The sequence below is a fragment of the Wyeomyia smithii genome, chromosome 2 (assembly GCF_029784165.1).
Source record: "Wyeomyia smithii strain HCP4-BCI-WySm-NY-G18 chromosome 2, ASM2978416v1, whole genome shotgun sequence".
Taxonomy (NCBI): domain Eukaryota; kingdom Metazoa; phylum Arthropoda; class Insecta; order Diptera; family Culicidae; genus Wyeomyia; species Wyeomyia smithii.
Window position 1 is genome coordinate 181,923,661 of NC_073695.1, and position 23,473 is coordinate 181,947,133.

Genomic DNA, 23,473 nt, shown 5'->3' on the forward strand with positions numbered 1-23,473 from the left:
GAACAGGCGTATCCGGCGTCCATAAGATGCCGCACGATGTCTGTTTTCGACGCGACGGGGTACCGTTCTTTAAACGCGAACACTTTTGAACGGAAAAGCTTCACTATTTTCACCATCACGGTTAGAGTTCAACCGATACAGCTGTCATTTTTTTTCTGCTGACTAATGGGACTATGATTGATGCCGCATGGGTAGTTTTGTCAGTGCGTGTGAAGGTAAACCCATGAAGAATCGGCAATTTCTGTCCTTTAAATGCAAACGTTAGTGTCCTAAAGTTCAGCTAGGTTATGGTTGTTTTCCTACACAGGAAGGTATTCAAAACTTGGAACAGGATGGGAAGATGCAAATCCTCCAAGTTCAAATTGTTTATTAATGCATCACAACCTCACGTCCGGAGTAACTAAAAACTAAAGCTACTAATGTAAACAAACACTTCGATAACACTGTTCGACAGAAACGAAAAAATTTCCCTGAATCTCAAACTGAAAAATTAATAAATTCCAGCTTTGGTTGCATTACGGTAAATTTGAGTGCCCTTAGCGAACGGTGAAGTGCGTCAGAAGCCCGCAGAGTAATTGCTAGCCAGGTTCGTCGCTTCCATGTTTGCTTACGAGAAAACTCATTCATGTCACTGAAAAAGTAATCTTTGCTAGGGCATCAAAATTCACAGAAATGGTTAAAAAACTATAATATTTCATTTCTTCCAGTTTGAGCTCTATGGCAAGACCTGTATTGAACAGTGTTATCTAAAGAAGATCCACAGATTGCGACCACGTTTACTCACTTTCTGAAGCACTGAAACAAAAATAATATGGAGTCAAACTATAACTTTGTTGGGGAACAAATTATTTGATTTCCTCAGGGAAACTATATTTTTTAAATAATTTTTATATTTTACGAACATTGTCTACTCACAAGTTATAATTTCGTTCCTTGTTCTGTGACTTTTTAAAGCATATAACTAGTTTGAACATTGATGGTTGTAGTTTTATATATCTCTTACTGTTCTCTGCTATAGTATTCCAAATCTGTGGTTGCTCTAACGGTTGCATACACACGACCGATTATTCAACAGAACAGAACATGAACATGATGATTGGATTAGAATAATTGAAAACCAAATAATTCTTAAATTAAAGTGAACTCAAGCTCAAATCATTAGTCGGTAAACTAAATATTTGTTAATTTCCAATATTCGGTGCAATTCTAGTTTTCAACATGGTGGTTTTTGCTATTGAGGTTTTTTATCTTGGATATTGATACCCTACATCAACAATACGGTTGATTCCTGTTTCACACTAGATGTAACCTTCCGAGTAAATGATTGAAATCAAATTTCAGTTTTCCCACAAATAACAAACAGTCGAAAATATTTTTTAGATTCGTCAGCTTGAACTACATGAACATAAGTTGCCATCCAGATAACATGCCATCCAGATAACATATCGGAGACTCCCAGCTTCGTAATTTCAGTCCCCTCGTACCCGTTTTGGTTTGATTCGTCTTCTGCGACAATGGGTGTGTACCCCTCAAGGCATAAAACATTTCTCGTGGTAGGCAGTAGGGGAGGATTGTACAAAACGCACCTGTTAAGCATTTTCGCGATTTACAGCGCTTCAAATGATTTCAAAGCGACATTGAACGTGTAGGATGATTGTAGGCTCTATTTATTGTATGTTCATGACGAAGTTTATTATAAAATACTCGATTTCAATGACTTTTTTGGTAAAGATTACCATTGCCGCCAAACAAGCCCGTGACCAAAACGCACCACAACAAAGGTCAGTATGCTCCAAAGCAGTAGGCTAATATGCCACTAGCAGAAATCAGCACGCGAAGTGAGAAGCGCTTGAAGTCTCGAAAGTAAAATAAAAAATAATGGAACATGCTCTAAGTTGTCAAGCAATCTCCTGCAAGCTCTTCATAGTGCATTCTGCCCCAATTTTAATTTTGATTGTTTTTAGGTAAAAGTTGACGAAACTTAGTGAATTGGTTTGAAATACTCATAGTATTATAAACTCCAAAAGTGTAAGGGTTAGGGGTACCATAGTTTTTTTATTATTTACTAGTCAGTTAATCATAAAAGCTTAAATAAAATTCATGAATAATTACATGTTGGACAGAGCCACAGCCAATTGCACAGTTTCTTGAGTATTTTGGTCATTATAGCACACTTTTTTATATGAGAACTGTAGAGAAGCTGGGTTTTTATGAGAAAAGCGAAGAATTTCGTCTTAAAAAACCACATGTGTAAGTACTGTGGGGAATTAATAGCATGGGCCATCTTACCCAACTGGTGCGTCTTGTACAGTTCTCCCCTAATCAACTTCAAAAGTTCAGACAGACGTTGCAGGCAAGAAAACAAAAACACCCATATAAGACAGACAAAAACCATTTTTACATTTGTCCGGTCCAGTTAGAGCGAGTCCACTGCGGTATGAAAACGATTCGAAAATAAATGAAGCTCATTAGTCGGTAAAATGGCACGAAAATTGATAGCAATTTAGTGTGATAAATAAGTAACAGTCACTTTGACAGAGCTTGGACCTGTTCACGAGACTGGTTGAGCAGTACAAAGTAGGTAAATACTTCACGTTTGTATGCCACGCCACTCTGTTCTTCGTATTAGGAGAGGCTATTTAAATGCGGCACTATTCGCCCGGTGCAACATTGTTGCACCTCATGTTTTACCGTAGAAAGGAATGTAGTTTTATTTTAAAGCAGTAAAACCCACTGTCATTTAATTGTTTCCGTTTTTGTTTCGGCACGATTGTAATTGTGATATTTTACCTTCATGCACTCACATATTTAGTAATAGCAGCATTCGGTGAACCCCTTGTCCCAGTTTGCTTTCGTTTCGGGTCAATCTTTGCAAACTCATCACCGATGGCAGTTTGATTCAATCACACCAGCCGGTAATGCGCCACGATTGGGGTGGCAGTAAGCACCCAAGGAGTCTTTCCCATGGTGACCAAACTTCCCGAGACTGTGGTCTCACAGGCGGCAGACGATGATGGCAGATCTAGGCGAAGGGCGTTCACGATCATCGCGCCACCACCCGCCCGTAGGCTACAACGACGAAAAGTCTCATCCCAAGTTGTATTCCAAGCGGCACAACCCTGTTCATTAGGGTGACCAAACAAACGATCTCTTTTATTTTGCTCCTTTGCTCAAATCATTCCAATTTTACCCAGTTAGAGGAAGCGGATATTGAAACCGTCTCTGAATCACCCTACCCGTGCACGCGAGCAAACCGAGCGAAATATTCTCCCACGCTCGAAACACGATATTTCAATCTGTTTATGTAATAGATGCTAAAATGCAGATAGATTTTGATGAGTCGAAACTCTACCGACACCGCCAATACCGCCACGCCGTCTTTGTGCCTAGTAGGGCGATGATTCGGCTGGGGAAAGACCTCCAGGGGTTCAGAACACAGCAAGACGACAGTCACCGGCACAAAAGTTGGTCGCCAAGGGAAGCAATGCCTGAGATCGCAACACAGAAACATGATCATGAGGCATTCATTTACCAGAAACAGCAATTGCTACGCTTCTGACCTCCTCCCTGTTTCCGCGAAAGTGCAATGCACATTGCAAACTTGACGTTTATTGCAGTTGAATTGAATTGACTCCTAGGAGTTCCAAATAAACTCGTGTCTATTGATCGTTTTTATTGTGGTTATGCTGCGATACGTGTCTCTAGTGGAAGGTATGTACCTACTTCGATTGAGCCTATGTATGAAGGGCACAGTAAGACGAAATCTCTACCGTGACGATGGCACTAGGGGCCTGCGAAGAAAACCCGTTCTTCTCACGAAATCACGTTGTACCAACGGAGTGCGCGGTGTGGTCGCTCTCGGGAAGCAAACTGATGCAACAGCATGCATGCACTGGCGAGCAAGTAACCGAAAACGTGATCCCCAACTGGAAGATTCGCTTTCACATTGATGGATTGTTCTAGGGGGGATCAATATGTAATAGGGATGTGTTGCTTTGAACGTTGTGAAGACACAATGCATCCGATATTATTAATTAAATATATCCCGAACAAAACCTTGTCATCATATATAAAAATCATAAAAAAAAAAACAAAATAAATTACTTTACGATAAATCAATTTTTATTCATGTTTTAGTGCTGAGTTTTTGACACTAACAAACAGACATACCACTTTATACAAAATTCTAGAAAAATATGGCTCCGATTATCTTGTGTGACACCTACTGGGAATATTCCACAAAACCACCGCCCAGTGGTCCAATAAGCCAAAAAATGGAACTTAATTCCATAGCGCCTTTCAACCTCACCCTAGCTTAATAGTGTCTTCGGAACAATTGTTTGTATGAATGACCCGCATAATCGCAAATTGTCAAAAATTATGAAAAGTTTACTATCTATACATATAAAAATGCAGTCTGGTCTGTCTGTCTGTCTGTCTGATCCACATAGACTTGGAAACTATTGGATCGATCATCGTGAAAATTAGTATGTAGGAGTTTTTGGGGCCGAAAAGGGTTCCTTTGATGGTGGGAGATCCCTTCCTCTTCTGGAAGCGGGGAATCCCATACAAATGAAACAGAAATTTCTGCATAACTCAAGAATCAAGCAAATGAAACCGAATTTGGTATGTGGATGTTCTAGGGATAACAAATGTGTACATGTTAGTTCGACACCCCTCCCTCTTCTGTAAGGGAGGAGTTCCATACAAATGAAACACAAATTTCTACACATCTCGAGAACTGACCAACTAATTGGAACCAAATTTGGTGAAAGTTTTTAGGGGTAACAAATATGTCGATAAGGGTTAGACACCCCTCCCACCTCTTTAAAGGAGAGATCCCATACAAATGAAACACAAATTTCGCACAGCTCGAGAACCAATCAAGCAAATACAACCAAATTTGGCATGTGAATGTTTTTAAGGGTAACAAATATGTCCGTTATGGTTCGACACCCGTTTTTCTTCTGGAAGGGAGGGTTTCCATACAAATGAAACACAAATTTCTGCACATCTCGAAAACTAACTAAGTAGATAGAACCAAATTTGGCTGGTGAATGCTTTAAGGGGTAACAAACATATCCATAATAGTTTGACATCCCTTTCTCTTCTGGAAGGGTGGGGTTTCCTACACATGAAACACGAATTTCTGCATATCTTGAGAAATAATCAAGAAATGGAACCAAATTTGATATGTTGAGGTTTTTGAGAGCATGACAAATTTGCATGGTGGTTCGAAACTTCTTCCTTCTTCTGGAAGAGCGGATTCATGCAAATGAAAATCAAATTTCTTAACAAGAACTTATCAAATAAATGGAATCAAATTTGGCATGTTGAGGTTTTTGGAAGCAAAAAATATTTTCATGGTGGTTCAACACCTCTTTCACTTCTGGGTGGGAGGGCTCTTATACAAATCAAACACAAATTTCTATAGTGGTTTGACACAACTTCGTACTCTTGAAGGGGAGGGAGGGCTTCCATACAAATTAAACAGATATTTCAACCTGGTTCTCCGGAAAACAACCTAAAATGATCGGGTCGGTACACAGGAGCCAAAACTCGACTCCAGCCGCCACTTTTAAATTTAAGATGGAAACTTCCGGTGTCTTATATTAATAATATTGGTGTTTCCGGAATCAGGATGATGCTCAGAGGCTAGAACCCAAGTAACAATCGAAATGCTTCAAAGGCTTAGGATTGTTTTGTTTTCGTTTTATGTTAACTTACATTCAAGTCTTTGATTATATTTTGGTTTTATTTGCGAACCATAAAATATGATCCGCAAGTATTCGTTACAGTCTTTAGTTACCAAATATAACTATAAGCCTGCAGACTATACTTGTGGCCAAAATAAAACTTGATGGTCGTAACTTAGGCAGATGGATACCATGATAGGCTTGTTTGGTTTAATATAGGGTAGGGCACATATTTTAGGCAGCTTTAGGAACCGCCTATGTATGGAGACGAAATACTCGAAATGTGTTGGGTGAAATTCAAACAGAAGTATATAAATCTTTAACAATAATCAATTAAAGTTACCAGTCGAAGGACACTTTTGCAATCACCCCTACCCTATTTTAAGCAGTTTCCATCTGTTTTGCAGGCGTTTTTTTCAGCACCCTAAGTGGCTCCTGAATGGCTGCAATATAGGTCGATTTGTTTCGAATGTTGATTTCTGTGTGATTTCTTTGTGATTAACGGTATTTCTTATATCCGTGAGACAGCTAGACAATCAAAGTTTTCGTTTCCATCATTGGAATTGTCGATATTGATCAAAATCCAGGAGCTTAAGGCCTGCTTTCTTAGACTGATTAAAATAGGCGCTACTGCTTAAGCCGTTCCCTACCCTATGCTATGTTCTGATCAAATTAGGAGAATCGGTCGTGATAGAGAATTTGGGATGCGTTCGAGGGTTTATCCGGAAACAAGTCGCCTTTAATAAAAAATGCAAAATTATGAATTTCAATCCCAATTCAACATTTTATTTTACTGTATCACCGATATCACAGAGTAGTTTTGAAATTCGAATGATGGATGAAGTCAACATTTAACAATATATATATATATATATATATATATATATATATATATATATATATATATATATATATATATATATATATATATATATATATATATATATATATATATATATATATATATCATGGCATTTATTCAATCATCACCTTAGTTCAGAGGAATTAAATTTGGATTTTTATTGCTTCACGCTTAATTTGAAGAATATATCCCAGTTGAAATTTCGAGGCCATTCTATGCCAAGCAAATAGGCCTGTTGAGAACATCTGGTTCTAAGATGGAGCGCATATGAAGTTTTGATGACTGCAATAAACCTGGGCCAACTAGCCATGACACATATATATACAACGCTGTTGTTAATAGGTTGTTATATCCGCGTGGTCGGCATTGAAGCTATCATGTTTTGGTTGTGTCCAGCACTAAAAAACTTAGACCTATTCTGTTACTTGGGAAATTATCTCCAAATGCCATTTTGAAATCCAAGATGACGACTACCGGTTTCTGAAAACAGCGGAAAGGGACCAAATACCACCCTATATGGGTATTTCTAAGATCGCAATTATAAACAGGAGCTGAAATCGACCCCAGACACCATTTTGAACTCTAAGATGGTGACTTCCGGTTTCTGGAAAATGGCCAAAAATGACCAAATACCACCCAATATGGATATGGAATCGTAATGATGCACTGGTGCCACAAATCGACCACAGACAACATTTTGAATCGCAAGATGGAATTTCCGGTTTCTGAAAAACAGCCTAAAACGGTCGATTTCCATTAAATATGAGTATCTTCGAAACCAGAATTGTGCACGGAAGCCAAAAATCGATCACAGATACCATTTTGAATTAAAAATAGGCGACTTTCGGTTTCTGGAAAACAGCCTAAAGTGACCAAATACCACCCAATATGAGTATCTCCGGAACCGGAATGATGCAAGGAGCTAAAATTTGACCTCAGACACCATTATGAATTGTAAAATGGCAACTTCCGGTGTTTATTACTAAAACTTGGGCCGGATCAGAGCGGCCACACTGTCGGGATTTTCGGTGCTATAAACTTGAACTAAGAACTTGCACGGTTGCAATGCTGGGGGCACTCAGTCTTTATTCGGACGTGGAGAGATCTAAAGCGTCACAACCGTTTCATATAAAGGTTTTTTCGAGACTGATCTTTATCATAATTTGATCGTTCTACTCAGGCTGAGATGTGATACTATGGATGCTACCGGGTGTCGATAAGAATCGCTTCAATCGATATGAATGCGGTATGTGCGATCGTGTGCGTGTGGGATCAGTGCCTGGCAGCACCAACCACTAGCGATATCAAATTTTGTCTTTGTTTCGCAACATCCGGTTTCTGGACAACAGCCAAAAAAGGCCGACTTCCATCCAGTTTGAGTATCTCCGGAGCCCGAATGATACACAGGAGCAAAAATCGACCATACACACCATTTTGAATTCTAAGATGGCGACTCCCGGTTACTGGAAAACAGCCGGAAATGTCCAAATAACACCCAATATGGATGTTTCTTAAACCAGAATAACGCTCAGGGACCTGTTTCTGAAAAACAGCCAAAGGTGACCAAGTACCTCCCAATATGAGTACCTCCGGAGCCAGGATGATGTAAGGAGCTAAAAATTGATCTCGGACACCATTTTGAATTGTGAAACGGCAACAGCCGAAAATGACCGAATACTACTTAATATGGATATTTCCGTAATCGATATGATATATAGAAGACAGGCATTGAGCCTGGAGACCATTTTGAATTCAAAGATAGTCACTTTTATTTTCTGGAAAACAACCAAAATAACTGAATATCACCATGGTCTTTCCGGAATCAGATTGATGCCAGAAAAACAGCTGAAAATTACCAAATACAGTCATACCTCGATATAAGGCAATATCGATATAAGGCAACCTCGATATAACGTAACTCGATATAACGTAATTTTTAATTCGATATAACGTAACTTTTTAAAATGTATATAAATTGAAAATAAATGATACAGCAACTGTTTTGGGCTATGAATTGCTCCAAAAAAATTTTTTTAGTAACTTTTGAAACCAATGAAACCAATGCGAAAATTGTCCAAAATGGGCATAAGGAAGGTTTAAAAATACTAATAGGTGATGGGAAATAGGTTTTCACGCATTCTTCAGTAACAATACACAGGCTTGCAACAATTAAAAAAAATTTGTTTGGCTTCGATTTAACGTAAATCGATATAACGTAACGAAAATAAAAATAAAGTTGCCTTATATCGAGGTATGACTGTACCACTCAATGTGGATATTATCAGAATAGAGGTGATGTACAGAAGCCAAAAGTCAAGTGTGTTGTCATTCCGATAAAACCAATCATATCAAACGATTTATCTTTTGACCTAAATTATATCCTATGGCCGCTTCGTCGTGCATTTGCAGATTATAAACAAATCGCAAGGAATCAATGAATTTGGAATGTTTAAAATTATTTAATCAAACACAAAGGGGGCGAGACGAAGTTTGCCGGGTCAGCTAGTAAACAATAAATTGTGAAGTAGACTTTTATTGAGCAAATTACATGAAATGATTCTTTTAAGATATGAGTCTACGGTTATTACGAGTCTACGATCTCGAACACTGACTCAGAAGAAAAAAAAAGTATATACCTCTATAAAGTGAGTTTTCTTTGCACCCCTATTCTCTTAAGCTCGGATTGTTCATGGCAAAACATTTGGTTCTGCTGGTTTCCTTAGTTCGTCATGCCGTGCTATTGCGAGTTTTCGCGAAAGCCACATATATTTTCAAGCTCTTGCCTGTCTGGAAGGATTCGGAATTGGACGGTTTATTCCCACGCACTAAATAAGGCTACCACCAGTCGGATGACACATTCCCTTATGTTATGACCTTATTATTTGGTAGGTAATGGAAGAAATGATGAGAAATTTTATTTTTTTAAGTGAAAATAAATATGATTTAGACAGGCATTACTACGTGAGCCGCAACAAATTTTATTCTTTTCCATTATATTTTACAAAGATATAACTGTTACAATTTTCTAGATTTCAGCCACGTAATTTTATTAATCTTTAGAAGAATTTTCACAACTATTATTTGCATTTGTACAATGAAAATAATATATGCGTCGAAAAATAAAACCTTCCAGTATACTGTATATGAAAAACATAAGCCTGTTTTTCCAATATCGTAAATTTTTTATACCGAAAGTTAGCATAACGCATTCGAACATGATCTGAAGATTTTTCTCTAGTTTCAATGCTCTTCTTGTAGCCACAGAATCAATTTCGATAATTTATCGCATTGCAAATACAAACCCTCTCAAACCGTATCCATAAATGCTACCGAAAATCCTATTGAAAAAAATGTTGCTCATTTTCCAGCTTCGAGGTGAACTACATTTTGTAGTTAAACTGTACCATATCAACAAGTACCAAAATAAGGTGTTATGAGGTTAAAAATAGAAATGTATTCTTATATCGTTATAGGTTTACCTGTACAATTCATACACTACAGCACCTATTTATAGAACATATTTCTTTTTATATTACAGGCAGAGGGCCCACCAGTCCAGCTGGAACCAGTCGATCTCAGCGTTCGTTCGCCCCCAAAAGGTAAACGCATAATCTTCAGATAATTGTTGAAAAAATATGTGAATGTAAAAATCAAAACACGATTTGACGTTCAATTTTTCCCAGAGCACTCATTTATTCCAGTTGACAGAACAGAGAAAAAGAGTCATCTCATAGGAACTGATGTTCCTGTTCAGTTCCAGTTCCATATTTCCCAACGTTTATGCTCCATTCGTTAACGTTATCGACAATCGTAAATTATTATGTTTTATTATGTTTTAATAGTATAATTAATTCTCCAAGCTCGTTAAACATAGACCGAAAACGCGAGTACTTGTTCGACAGCTGATTCCATCTCGACGACGATGCCGTCGTTGTGGTTACTTGCAATCTCTCGGTCGTATTTACCTGGCTTACCTGGGCAGAAGCAAGATGTGAGCAGCAAACGGGCATAAACAAACGCCGACGACTACGGAGACGACGTCGGGCGGAACAGTACGGCACACAATTTGATTATAAAAACCAGATTTTATGCTCCGCTCCGGTTTTGCCACTTGTTTAAATGTTTCCTTTCATCGCCCTGACGGCTGGTCGTCTACGGCTGGTTTCGTGCCTGCGGTGTTGGAAAACAAGTTGTGTAGTTTTCCCCCACCGGCCAGGGAAGAGGTAGAGCAAAAATTATAATGCTGAACATGCGCATGACCAGACGTTTCGTTTTGAGCGCGAGAGAGTCGGATAGCTCTCCGCAGGTAAACTTACAGCTCTCAGAATGAACGTCCTAAAAGGACGTAGTGCTGTTGTAAGGTTCCATTACTGCCAGTTGAAACGCGCTTAACCATCGATAGAACTGTTTTGGACAACACATACTATATATATAAGTTTTACAACTGACAGCCTTCGGAGGTGTGTGTCTTCGTCTGTGATGGCACGATAACTGAACATTGATCGCTTTAAACACGTGTTAGTTTGCAGATCTGCTCAGTGGCGACCCGTCACACCTTGTGAACGGCAGCCGAATCTGGTATCACGGGTGAACTCTCGCTGCACGGCGCCGGGCCGTACGCACGATCGATGCCATTCGTGATACAAGACGCTGCCAAACCCAACTATTCAAAATTGTTGAGTATCGTAATTTAATACAGATAGCTTAGCCTTCGGATTAAAATTACATTGTTCAGAACGCTTCCATATCACTAGGGCATCGCCGAGCGGTTGGCCCATTCTTTTGCTACTTTGTACCCCTGTAATAATAATTGCTAAAAGTATGTTATTTTATGGTTATTATTAATATTCTTTTGCTTGCTGTAATTAAATTAACCTATTATTTACTTTATTTCTATCAATCTTAATGTAAAGAAAAGATTTAAATTAATTAAAAATTTATTCGTTTGTACACCATATAATCATTTAAAGTACCAATTACGATGGCCGAAGTAATTATAATTGTTTGTTGTTTAACAATTCCCACTTTATCATTCAATTTTGTAAGTGCCTAGTTATTTTTGTTTCGGATGTAGTACTGGACTTTATTGTGAGTTATTCCCAGTAAGGATTGACTATAATAAAACACCAATTGCACTACCATAACTTAATAAAAATTTAATTACGAAAAATAAACCCTAGTGACAACACTTGGAATAGCAATTGACTTAGATGTAAAAATTAAAAGACAATGATAAACATTTTTTAATAACCAAGTTTTGCTCAGAAATTACACTCTTTCAGCTGATACATATATATATCAGAAAACCGTATAAAAATGAAGGACCCAATTCTGCAGCATAATATTTGAAAATATATAAGTATAATATACCAATACCTTTTATGTATAGGTGGTTTAAATATAAACTAGTTTTTAATAATGCTACGGCATCATACAAAAGAATAACATTGATCACTTTTCTTGTGTTTTCTATTTATTTTGTCAGTAAAGTTTATCATCACATTTCGTATATTTTATAAAAGAAATACATTTTTGCTTACGATGTGAGAAGTGTTTTATATTTGTTTCTTCTTTTGAATTGGTGAAAGCTTCCATCAACATTAATTTTATACTTTCTATAAATTTCTTTGAATAGAAATTTATCAGAAGACTAAAGTGCTGGAATTCTACTCCATAAATTCGAAAATATTTTCAAACTCACGAATGTTGAATCATAATTCATCAGGGTAAATAAATGAAATGTTGCCTGAAATGTTAACGGTTACGTGCTGGAGCAGAATGAGAAATAGATAATAACTACTACTATCTCTGTCCGTTTTTTCGAATGAACAACAATCCAACCGTTTTTCCTGATATGCTGGTCGGTTCTGGCTACTCAAAAAGTGACCAAATAATTGGAGCTCAAACGCGGGACACCTATTAGGCGGGGGGAGGTGTTTTGGTTTTAGTAATTATCTTCGAAATTTGAACCACACCACACAAAAAAGTTTTAAAATTCTATGTTAACTGTATCAGATTCAGCACTTGAAAATCAGTCGGTTGATGGAATTTGAGCATTAAAAACAATATTGTCTAATTGAACATCAGTATTAGAAAAACAATACCTACCATTTATATCGCAATAAATGTTGGCGCCACTTCTATTAAATCTATGCTGGCCTGGAATTAACCTAGTAATTCTCAACCGATATTTTTATCAGACGAATCGATACAATTAAATGTGTATAAAAATTGTTCAGGTGCGAAAATCTATCAAATTCTTACATATCTGTTATCTTGCACATTCTTGTTTGTTTTTCGTTTTTCCCACCTTCTACGCGGTGCGAACCAGTCTGTGGCTGAAAGCCATCTTTATAAAGCAATAAAAAAAAGTTTTTCCCACCGTCTGTCAAGAATTTTCTACAGAATCGGTCATGGTTTACATATTAAAATGTTATTTTGGTCGAGCCTTAGCTTCAAAAAGCTTTTATGTTGCGTGTTTTCAATGTTGCCGAAATATTGGCATAATTTGATAACTTCTATTTTCGTTTCGGTTTCCTCTAAATTACTAACACACTAATGCCTTTATTTTGGCTCCTAAAAATAAATTAGGTTATTGGGCTTGTTTTACTTTGCGTCGTTACAACTTCATACATTTTATTTTAGGAGCCGTCCACATTCCACGGGGACAAAAATTGTCATTTTAGACCCACCGTCCGTCCGTGGACAGCCGTGGAAATTCAAAAAAAAAACATTGAAAAGAATTAAACAATTTTAATTTAGCTGAAGCCTATGAAAAAGGAGAAACGAAAAAGTGCGAGACGATGACAGCCGCAGCCGATCAGCAGGCTGTCAACAACGCAAGCCAAGCCAACAGGACATCCTCAAAATGAGCAAACTAGTCATGTCATGTCCGAATGAACAAAATACATGCGCAAGACTGAGCTATCGTGTGCAACACAAGCCAGTTTCGTTGCCTTGTGTAAGCTGTAGCTGTATGTGAGCTCGCATGAATAGCTTATTAATGAGGCTGTTTGAGTAAAAAGAGAGAAAAGTCGTCAGTATAGTGTCGCTTTCCAGTCTTTTTCCTAAACCTGATTGTGTGCTCGTGGACTCAATATTTTTTCAAAAATCTCAGTTATATTACAGACATGAAGTAAACCAAGCAACACGTACCAAATTTGTTATAAGAGAGAGATATATAAAACTTGTATGAGGAGGAAAACAAATTTCGTGACGTTACAGCGCAAACTTAGCCCAGATCCAACTTGAGTTGTATTTAACCTAGTTAAGATCTTATACAGGGTGTCACCGTGAAAGTGATACACTTTTTTTATGCCATCAAATTAAAACAGATTAATCATTCCTCTCTGGTTCTTTTTTACTATTGTGGTCGTGTAGTAAAATTACAGTTGAATCAGTTCAATTCAAATCTTCCGCCTTTGCGTTGATTACTGTAATAATAGTTACTTCGATCGGCCTTTCATCCCAGATTTTCTCCAAACGATTCTTAAAACTGTCCAAAGTCATGTGTTTTACTTCACCCAGCTTTCCTAGCATGTACCCCTAAATGCTGAAGTCCAATGGATTCAAATCGGGAGAGGATGCCCACCATTCAGAGGTACTGATAAAACACGGTAACAATTCGTTGCACCACTTCTAATCAACCAATGCCTTAATTCCTTGGCACAAGGCACAAACAATCTTCAATGACAGTTATAGATAGTACTCTTTATTAACTTTCGAACCCTTGTCGATGCATGGCAGTGTCAACCATCCTCTGTTGGATAATCCTTCTCAAACCATTACTGCAGAAGCACTCTGGAATCGTTCCACTACATTTTTATTTGTTTATTTGTTTATTTGTTTATTTTGGTATAATTTTCATCTGACTCGAAGTCTTAATGAACTAAGGTATATATGTATATAATATTAAAAACTTATCCTTTCTAGCTTTTTCTTCAATTTTTGCGAAGGCTCACCAAATTCAAAATGTTCTTCTATACGACTAAACATAATTATACACGAGGCAACGGGTTCATTGTGACCAAAGTTCGTACGATGAGAGTGATTGATTAATAGTGAGGATTGTCGAAGGGCTCTTTGCGGCGCACGAAAATTTATCAACGACAAGAGTTTTGGAGAGTCTACCTCATTATTCAACAACTTTGCCACAAATAATACCTGTTGTATCTTGCGGCGGCGTTCCAAGGTATCCAGATTGAGTAAACGACAACGGTCTGCATACGCTGGAAGATTGTCAGGTTGTCGCCAAGGTAAGTCTCGAGGAGCTATACGTATGAACCTACGCTGCACACGTTCTAATCGTATACTCCAATAAAGCTGGTGTGGCATCCAAACAAGGCTGGCGGACTCGAGGATAGGACGGACAAGTGCGCAATAGAGGGATTTGAAGCAGTATGGGTCTTTGAAATCACGTCCAATTTTCGATATGAAGCCTAACTGGCGATTGGCTTTTGAAATAATCATAGTACGATGACGATCAAAAGACAGTTTTGAATCGAAGGTCACGCCAAGATCATTCACGTACTCAACTCTATTCAAAGCCTGGCCATCTATTTGGTAATTGAATTTAATGGGCGATTTTATACGATGATAGGTTATTACGTTGCATTTAGCAATGCTGATTGTCAGGCAATTCAATTTACACCAATACACAAACGAATTTATCATTTCCTGAAGACGATGACAATTCTCAATAAACGAATCGTCAGAAATATTTTAAGGTCATCAGCATAAAAAAGCCTACATCCAATTCCTAATACAGCAGCAGCGTCGTTGAAATATAGTTTAAACAGTAGTGGTCCCAAATAACTGCCTTGTGGCACCCCAGATTTATTGGTGAATGGAGGCGATAATTGTGATCCTAATTTTATTTTTTATTGACTGGAACATCACGAAGACATGCTTCTGCTTGTTCAAAACAGCCTCCAACGTAAATAAGATTTCATCTGAAAAAAATATGTTGTGAGCAGCGTGTGTCTTCAGTAGCCATCGATATCTGGCAATCCTGTCGGTAATATTTCTACGAGATTATCCTCCAGACCTTCTGTTTCTTGATAGCTCCGTATCCAATGTCATTTTTGACTATTTTATGCATAGTGTTCTGACTCATTTTTATTTTACGAGCCATTTTTCTTGCCGACTGGCCTGGATTTCACCGGACGCGTTCTTCAACTGCTTCGATTCCACCTGCAGTCCGCACATTCCGAATTTCACCCGGTTTCTACTTGGGGACATCCGTGCCACTTTCCTCGCATCGTTTGATGGTCCTGTACAAGATGACACCTTTCTTCTGATCTGTGTGTTGCTCATTTCAGCGAGATACATAATCTTGATTTGTTCTCTACTAGAATCCAATGCAATTTTTCTCTGAAAAGAGTTAAACACTGCCTATCGCTTATAAGTGAACTGAAAACATGTGCAGAAATCAAAGCAAATACAGTTAATCAACAAGATAGCGTTCCCGATGCGAAAAGAGGCACTCAAATGTATTATATAGGTTATCATCAAATCTTGTGTTCACTGTATCAGATTCAATGCTAAAATTTATTACCGCTCTGATAGCTTGAGCAATGATGCATTTCTTTTTCTAAAAGGATAAAAAAAGCGGAGAAAACCACACGCAACCCAAAAAATGATTCCCGAAATAAAAGTTACTTCTTCAATAAATATCTGATTCACTGCTTAAAAGGTTAATTTTAGTCTGAATTTAAAAAAAAGTTGTAAAATTTCTTAAGTACTTTGAAACCATTTTTTTCTCAATAAAGTTGTTTAATAAATTCTCTAATAGCAAGAATATGAATATATATTTTATAGAAGCTAAAAAAAAGTTTTATAATGATGGATAATTGATTTCAACCAAGTAAGCAAGCTGCTTGCGTTGTGGAAGTTTTAAATGGCGAAATCGATTTAGCTAAACTTCCGTGCTTCTCACCGTGCCCTAATCAACTGACCTGCATCTAACTGCATTTCACCGTACATCATTTGAATTCAACGAGCCATCCACCGCTGCAATCAGAAACTTTCTGAGTGTTGAAGATCTTTTTGAATTTCGCCAATCATCGCGCAAGTTTGTGTATAGGTTAAATCAATCAAACATTTTGTCGACTTGTCCCCGATTATTAATAATTATTGTGACTAATGTCAGATAAACAAAGTGACAAACAAGTGATCCTGTGTAACAGTTTCACAGATTTTTTAATATATGTCCCTAAAATATATATAAAAATAATTTGCTTCTACCAATGCTATGTTCAAGGTGATAACAAATTATTAGAGTCGGTACAATTTGTCCCAGAGTTATACATGAAGCACACTTCATAAAAAATCTTTGGGGCATCGTAAGATCTAAATATACAAGATCAAATTAGAACAATGCGCTTAAATTTTGAATATCGATTTTATTGAAATATCTTGCAACAAGAATAAATGGCAAAGTAAACAGTGATAAAACAAGCAACCCAGGGCCAAGTCTATCGAGGCCACTCGAGAAAAAACAGAATCAGTTAAAAATGGCACATCAAATTACGTGCCGCAGCAGTAACTGTCAACACTTCAGAACAAAGTGTACTCCCCGATTAGAAAATGTTTGTAAACAGGCTGCCGTCGCGCTGTCATCATATCGTGAAGCACCAGCAGCCGCCGCCGCCGTGTATCGTGCTTATCGGAAGCACACGATCGCATGCAATTCAACTGCGACTTTTTCGTCTTTATTTAGATTTATCCCCAACGGACAAACATGGCGTCGCACCATACTTAGGTACAGTTACACGTGCTGGTTACCCACTTCCAACCATTTCGCATAAGTTGCGGGAAACGGCGTGCCTTACACTTGGGAAAACAGTTACCAATATGATAATGGAAAAAAATGTTTCAATGAGCGTGGATTGAATACACATTTATTTACACTTTATATTACGAATAATGTCTTACGTCCACAGAACTGTTAATCCAAACATTGAAAACTTGCAGACATGCAGTAACAAAAATAGTTTTGCGCTACACATACTTCTCTTCACCAAATTTTGACAGATTGTTGTAAACATTTTTATCTCCTATGTGTGGCAAAATCAGGTTTTTAGAGAAGGTACTTATAGAGATATTTAATATTTTGTGACAATTTGTAAAATTTGACACAGGAAAAAAATCACAGTGTATATGTTTTTTCTAGAACTACATTTTTATTGCCTACAACATTGCATTGCATTCTGATATAGAACATTTTATTCAACAGTCCATCAGTCACAATAAGGAACAACTGTGCAAGGTTTCAGGGAGATCAGAAAACATTTCGTCATACCAACCGTTGTCATATTTCAAGCTTTCATTTGTGCACTAGCCTTTTTATTTATTTATTTTTTTCGTTTGTTTAGTCCGATAAATAAAACCAATCAATGATAGTTATTCAAAAATTTAAAAAAAAATCGCAGTTTCAGCAAAATTTCTCTGTTTCTTAGTTTTTGCGATGTTTCTACTTTCAGCGTGCAATGATTCTGTCAAATTAGCATCATCTATCGAATTTAACAGTGAAATCATAGCTTCGATTGCCATGGGATTAGAAGGTGTAGCTAGGCACTTGACCGCGTTTCAACGTACTCAATTATCGTCCGAATCCTACCCAGTATCGTGGCCAATCTGAACTCAATTAACTGCATTGCGTGGTGTCAAATAAAGCTTCAATCCAACAGGCAACCTGTCCATGCCAATGGCGTAGCCAATTGTGATCATATGCAATGCACCCTAACCTCCAATTAATCAGTCTGATCGATCTGGAAGCCAATCGACTCCAAAGCTGATCTAGAAGTGCTACCTACACCTTGCCAGAAGCAAAAACAGGGAGTCTCGAAATAATGATAGACTATTTACTGCTGCTAGCCAAGTTCACGTCAATCGGCTTAGCTGATTATTACCGAGTCGAGCTACAATTGCCTGCACTTGACCAGCGTTGGGCCGTCCCACCACTACTGGCAAGCTTGAGAAGCAAACTGCGTCACCTTCCCCCCTTCGAATACACATACGTGTGCTTCCATCCTTCGCAACCTCAGGAAGCTAAAAAACAAGCCCCCAACGCAAAACTGGCGGTAACATTTTAGCTTTCATTTCATAATTCAACAATCTCTCTCGGTGCTCAGCCGCAAAAGCTCTACGGGCATCTTTTGCCACGGTTTGAGCAGCCGCGCGATGACGGATCGCGGAACGGTTTGCTTGCTTATCTAAAAGACAATCTTTACCTGGCGCGTGGTTAGAGTTTGCCCTACCTTACTTCTCAGCTGTATCTACAAGCATAAATACGTGGCGACAGCCGTGCGTTGTAAGCGCTTGATAGCTTCCACTACCTACGTCTAAGTTCCTTTTTTATAACTGAGAATTTACCTGATTTTTGCTCGCTCAAAGCTCCAGCGTGAGGAAATCTCCACAACATTCTCGATCATTCCCGTGATTAGTATAATTTATCGTTTCGGTCGGTTAGCAACGGGCCATCTCTGCCCTTTCACATGGTTAGGATTAAAGAACATATACCACAGGATTAGCACAAGTTTCGCGCTATCACCACCGTGAAAGCGAGATAAAATTCCCCGAACCACCAATAAAGTACCCAGCAGGGGACCAATTTGCATCTCATTCGTTAATTATTTTATTATTCCATGTTAGTTTTAATTGCTTCTAAACTGGTAATAACCGATCTCATCGCACTCTGCTTGCCATTACTTGTTATACCTTTCACACTCGCAAGCGTGTGCCACAGCATCTATAGCGAAATGATCTTCACTGCTAACCGATTCTAGTCATAAACACTCTATCTTTTTTTCGCTTTCGGCTTCAACCCAACAGACGATATTACCATTGGAAAGAGCGAACAGATCAGAAATGTGTAATAGGACTTTATCTAACTTAAAAGATTAAGGTGACAATATCAGCAGGAACAGTGATGGAAACGAAACGAATATGATGCAATCGTCGTTTATTCATCACTTGTGCACTTCACGAAGTGTACAGGCCGGGACTTAACTTGAATCCTCTCAACCCATAATGAAATGATGATATGGTGCATAGGTTTCTGAAAGAAAACAAACACATGACTAGACTACATCAGCTCTGAGAAGCGATTCGATCGTTGCGTTTGTCTCTCCATAGGCCGGTAGTTAGGGGAAGAAAGGATAGCAACAGGAGAATATCATGTCGCCTGAACAGCAGCAGTGGTTGGGTGCGGTGAGAGGGAATGTGTGGGGGAAGGGACTACTTCGGCAGCGGTTGAGTTTAAGCGAGAGTAGGAGGGCATACACTGTCATTTTCTTTCTTTTTCTGACAAATAATCATATTCATGAATCAAATGAATAAGGATATAACAAGTTCTGATCCCTCTGTGTAACAGAGACGAATAAATTCATATACCGAGTTGTGCACATTGAGAACCACGTGTTGTGGTGTACACTAATGAATAGAAATACATCGTAAAGAGGAAAGCAAAGAGAGTGCACCAGCACCGATACTTTGTTTTTCGCATACTGACGACGATTTCAACGCATCTGAGGCTTGTTTTATGTCTATTCATTAATCGCTAGAGGTGATTTTTTTCCTTCGCTGAGCAGGAAGCCCGCCGATAAATTGACGTCATTTAATTAGATTGGCTAATAGACGCATGAACACGTCACGTCTCATACAATCTTTGTTTTGAAATCGTGAACGTGTATGGTTTGTTAGGTAGCAATTCAGTTCACAAGTGCCTTCGTGGCGCAATCGGTTAGCGCGTTCGGCTGTTAACCGAAAGGTTGGTGGTTCGAGTCCACCCGGGGGCGAGATATTTTTTTCTCATTTTTGCGAATGAGCAGTGTTACAGCAAAAAACATTCATCAAATATGATTGCCATTTTATGAACCGTTGATTTCATCCTGTTTTGATTATAGATTTAGAAGCCTTCAAATGTAAGTTTTTTTTATACTCTTATATATATTTAGGCCCAACCGCTAAGCATAACGGGCCGAATGGCTTTTGGAGTAGGGAAAAGCCAGCTTGAGTAGAGCCTGTATCCCGACTGCTCCTCCTCAAATTGGCATAAAAACCCTCTCATCTTTTCTTCTTAAAAATACATTTTAAAAACACATTTCAAAAATACAATTCAAAAATACAAAATAATGTGACTTATAATGAATGTGTACATTAGGCTGTCCCAAAAAAAAATCGATGTTGAAAAAGTCATGGTGCTCAGCCCTAAATTGAGAGATAATGTTATTTGTAGCATTTTTGTAGAACATTTCGACTTTCTAAAAAATCGTTTTCAGGTTTCAGGTTGTTGTTTTTTATTTCCCAAAATAAAACAGTTATTTAACATATTTGTTAAAATGCATAGTTTTCCATCACATAGAAAAATGCTAATATCTCAGCTCCCCGATGAGATATCAGGTATCTTTTTTTTTATTTGTGTTTTGAAGGGATTAATCTAAAAATTATTAGAAAAGTTAATTTTTTGTGATGTTTAATGTGCTCTGGGAGTCAAAAAAAATAGTAGGAGGGTGGAATTCAAGACACGACCGCATGACGTTGACTACCGTATTCTTATATTCCATTGAAGCAAATAGTAGAGGGAATTGCAACGCTTCTTTTACAAAACTTCTGTAACAAAATTTCGAGCCACCAAAAGGTACCAGTTGCCGATTATTCTCGTTTACTGGTTAGTCCGTCAAGAATTCCAGCCATTTTAGTATTTTGCAGTAGCCATTTATTACTAACAGCAACCAGCATAACGGGTGAAACCGACACGAGATGATCGGTACTATTTTGTCTTTCCTCCTTTCAGCTGCTAACACCTAGCGCTGTCGTGAAATTAACATCAACACAAACATGCATTTTTGCAAGGTTTTTTTCCGTTAGCAGCAGCAAGTGTAGAACATAAAATTCAACTAACCGCTTCTATTATAAAACTGCGAGGCACCAAAAGGTGCCAGTTGCCGATTTCTTGTTTACTGGTTTCCGTCCAGAACTCCAGCCATTTTAGTATTTTGCAGTAGCCACCAGCATTACGGGTGAAACCGGCACGAGATGACCGGTACTATTTTGTTTTTCCTCCTTTTAGCTGCTAACACCGAGCGTCCGTATGTATCCGGTACGGTTTAATAATGAAACTGATGGGGTGAAATGTTCGAACGATATGTTTTATACCAAGGCTTCGTCAGATAATTAGAAAGAAGGAGGGGCTACATAGATGATGGAATGGTAGAGACAAATGTTTCTTGAAAGCTGCACCGGCCGCTGTCGTAATATTAACACCAACACAAACATGCATTTTTGCAAGGTTTTTTTCGCTAGCAGCAGCATTTGGTAAAACAGAAAATTCAATTAGCCGCTTCTGTACCAAAATTTCGAGGCGCCAAAAGGTGCCAGTTGCCAATTATAGTTTCCTGGTTAGTCCGTCCAGAATCCCAGCCATTTAAGTGTTTTGCAGTAGCCATTTACTACTAAAGCCACCAGCATTACGGGTGAAACCGGCACGAGATGAGCGGTACTCTTTTGTATTTCCTCCTTTCAGCTGCTATCACCTAGCGTCCGCATGTCACTGGTGCGGTTTTGGAATCAGAATGATGGGGCGCCGGCCGCTGTCGTAAAATTAACACCAACAAAAAGTTGCATATTTGCAAGGTTTTTTCCGCTAGCAGCAGCATAAACATCGGAAACAGAAAGTGACAACAACAATAACAACAAAGTCAGATCGATTGTATCCGTTAGTGTCGACTGTGCTTGGGAAGAGAGGTAGTGATTGGCTGCGCGGTATGATTTAGACAATCGATATTAATTACCAATTTTTCAATAGTGTATCTCAAACAATAGTTTGTTTTTGTTACATAAATTTAACCGTAAAAGAATTTCTGATCGATTGATGCCAAATCCTCGAAAACCTGATCATAGATGACTGCAAAATAAGCGCTCAAAACCTGACCACTTTTCTCTGGTTTTCCCTGGTTGAAATACTAGATTTTCAAATTCAGGGGCCTAACTTCGATATAGACGTTAGTCAACGTCAAAACTGAATGCAATGCTGAACCAAACCATGCAAAATATTCAAAAACAAAAATAGAAAAATACATGGAAAAATTTAGAAATCGAACAGAATTGAAAAAAGGGCAAGAAAATGGGATTGTAGCCTTAAAAAGTCATTTTTTCATAAATCACGTTTGGGCAACCTGAAAATGATTTTTTAGAAAGTCGAAATGTTCTACAAAAAGGCTATAACATTATCTTTCAATTTAGTGCTGAACACCTTGACTTTTTCAACATCGATTTTTTTTGGGACACCCTAATGTACATCTTCTTATATGACTAATAAAATTGAGGGATTCAAATGTAAGTGTTCACTATTAGAATATTTGAAAAAAATTTATGTGTAAGGAAGTGGGTTGTGATAAGGAATTTCTTTTATCAGTAAGTTACATCTGAAGCAAAATTGTATATATTTTGAACTTTTATGTCATACAGCAAAAATTATCCTGATCTACATGAAGTGTGTATTCTAACTAAACTACCTTCTCAATCCTTGAATGTTATGAATAGGTAATACATTTTTGCATTTGTTTGCATGGATGCATTTTTTTATCATCGTACCAAATAGTGAAATGGTTTTCAAAATTTCATCTTTCATGTTACAACTTTAGAATTTGAAAATCAAAATAAATGTAATCGATGATCCCGTAAAAAAAAATCAAGATTTTCTCCAGTTGTCTAAGTTTCACTATCTTCAGACTACAGAAATCAGACTTCATAGAATCGAAGTTAGTAAACAGATTTGTTGAGAAACATTCTAAAAAATTTACTGAAATAGATATTCAGAAAAGAAAACTGGAAATCGTACACAATGCAAAAAAGTAAGATTTATTTGTCCTCGAACTCGATAAAAAAATATTGTAAATAAATGAATAGATAA

At 37.8% G+C, this 23,473-nt stretch overlaps 1 protein-coding gene, 1 long non-coding RNA gene and 1 other non-coding gene across 3 annotated transcripts in view; 2 read left to right on the forward strand and 1 right to left on the reverse strand.

The window, feature by feature from the left end:
- LOC129724281 (uncharacterized) overlaps nt 1–10,702 on the reverse strand; it is a 113,208-nt gene extending 102,506 nt beyond the window's left edge. Inside the window, exon 1 of the long non-coding RNA XR_008727900.1 lies at nt 10,533–10,702. This is a non-coding gene — a long non-coding RNA (uncharacterized LOC129724281). The remainder of the gene's footprint in view (nt 1–10,532) is intronic.
- The window catches only part of LOC129724280 (Kruppel-like factor 3), a 342,621-nt gene that overhangs the window by 244,729 nt on the left and 74,419 nt on the right, over nt 1–23,473 (forward strand). Inside the window, exon 4 of the mRNA XM_055679014.1 lies at nt 10,097–10,157. Within this exon, the coding sequence (XP_055534989.1) occupies nt 10,097–10,157 (61 nt within the window). The remainder of the gene's footprint in view (nt 1–10,096; nt 10,158–23,473) is intronic.
- Nucleotides 20,284–20,357, forward strand: Trnan-guu (transfer RNA asparagine (anticodon GUU)). Its single transcript has one exon. It is a non-coding gene; the product is annotated as a tRNA-Asn (tRNA).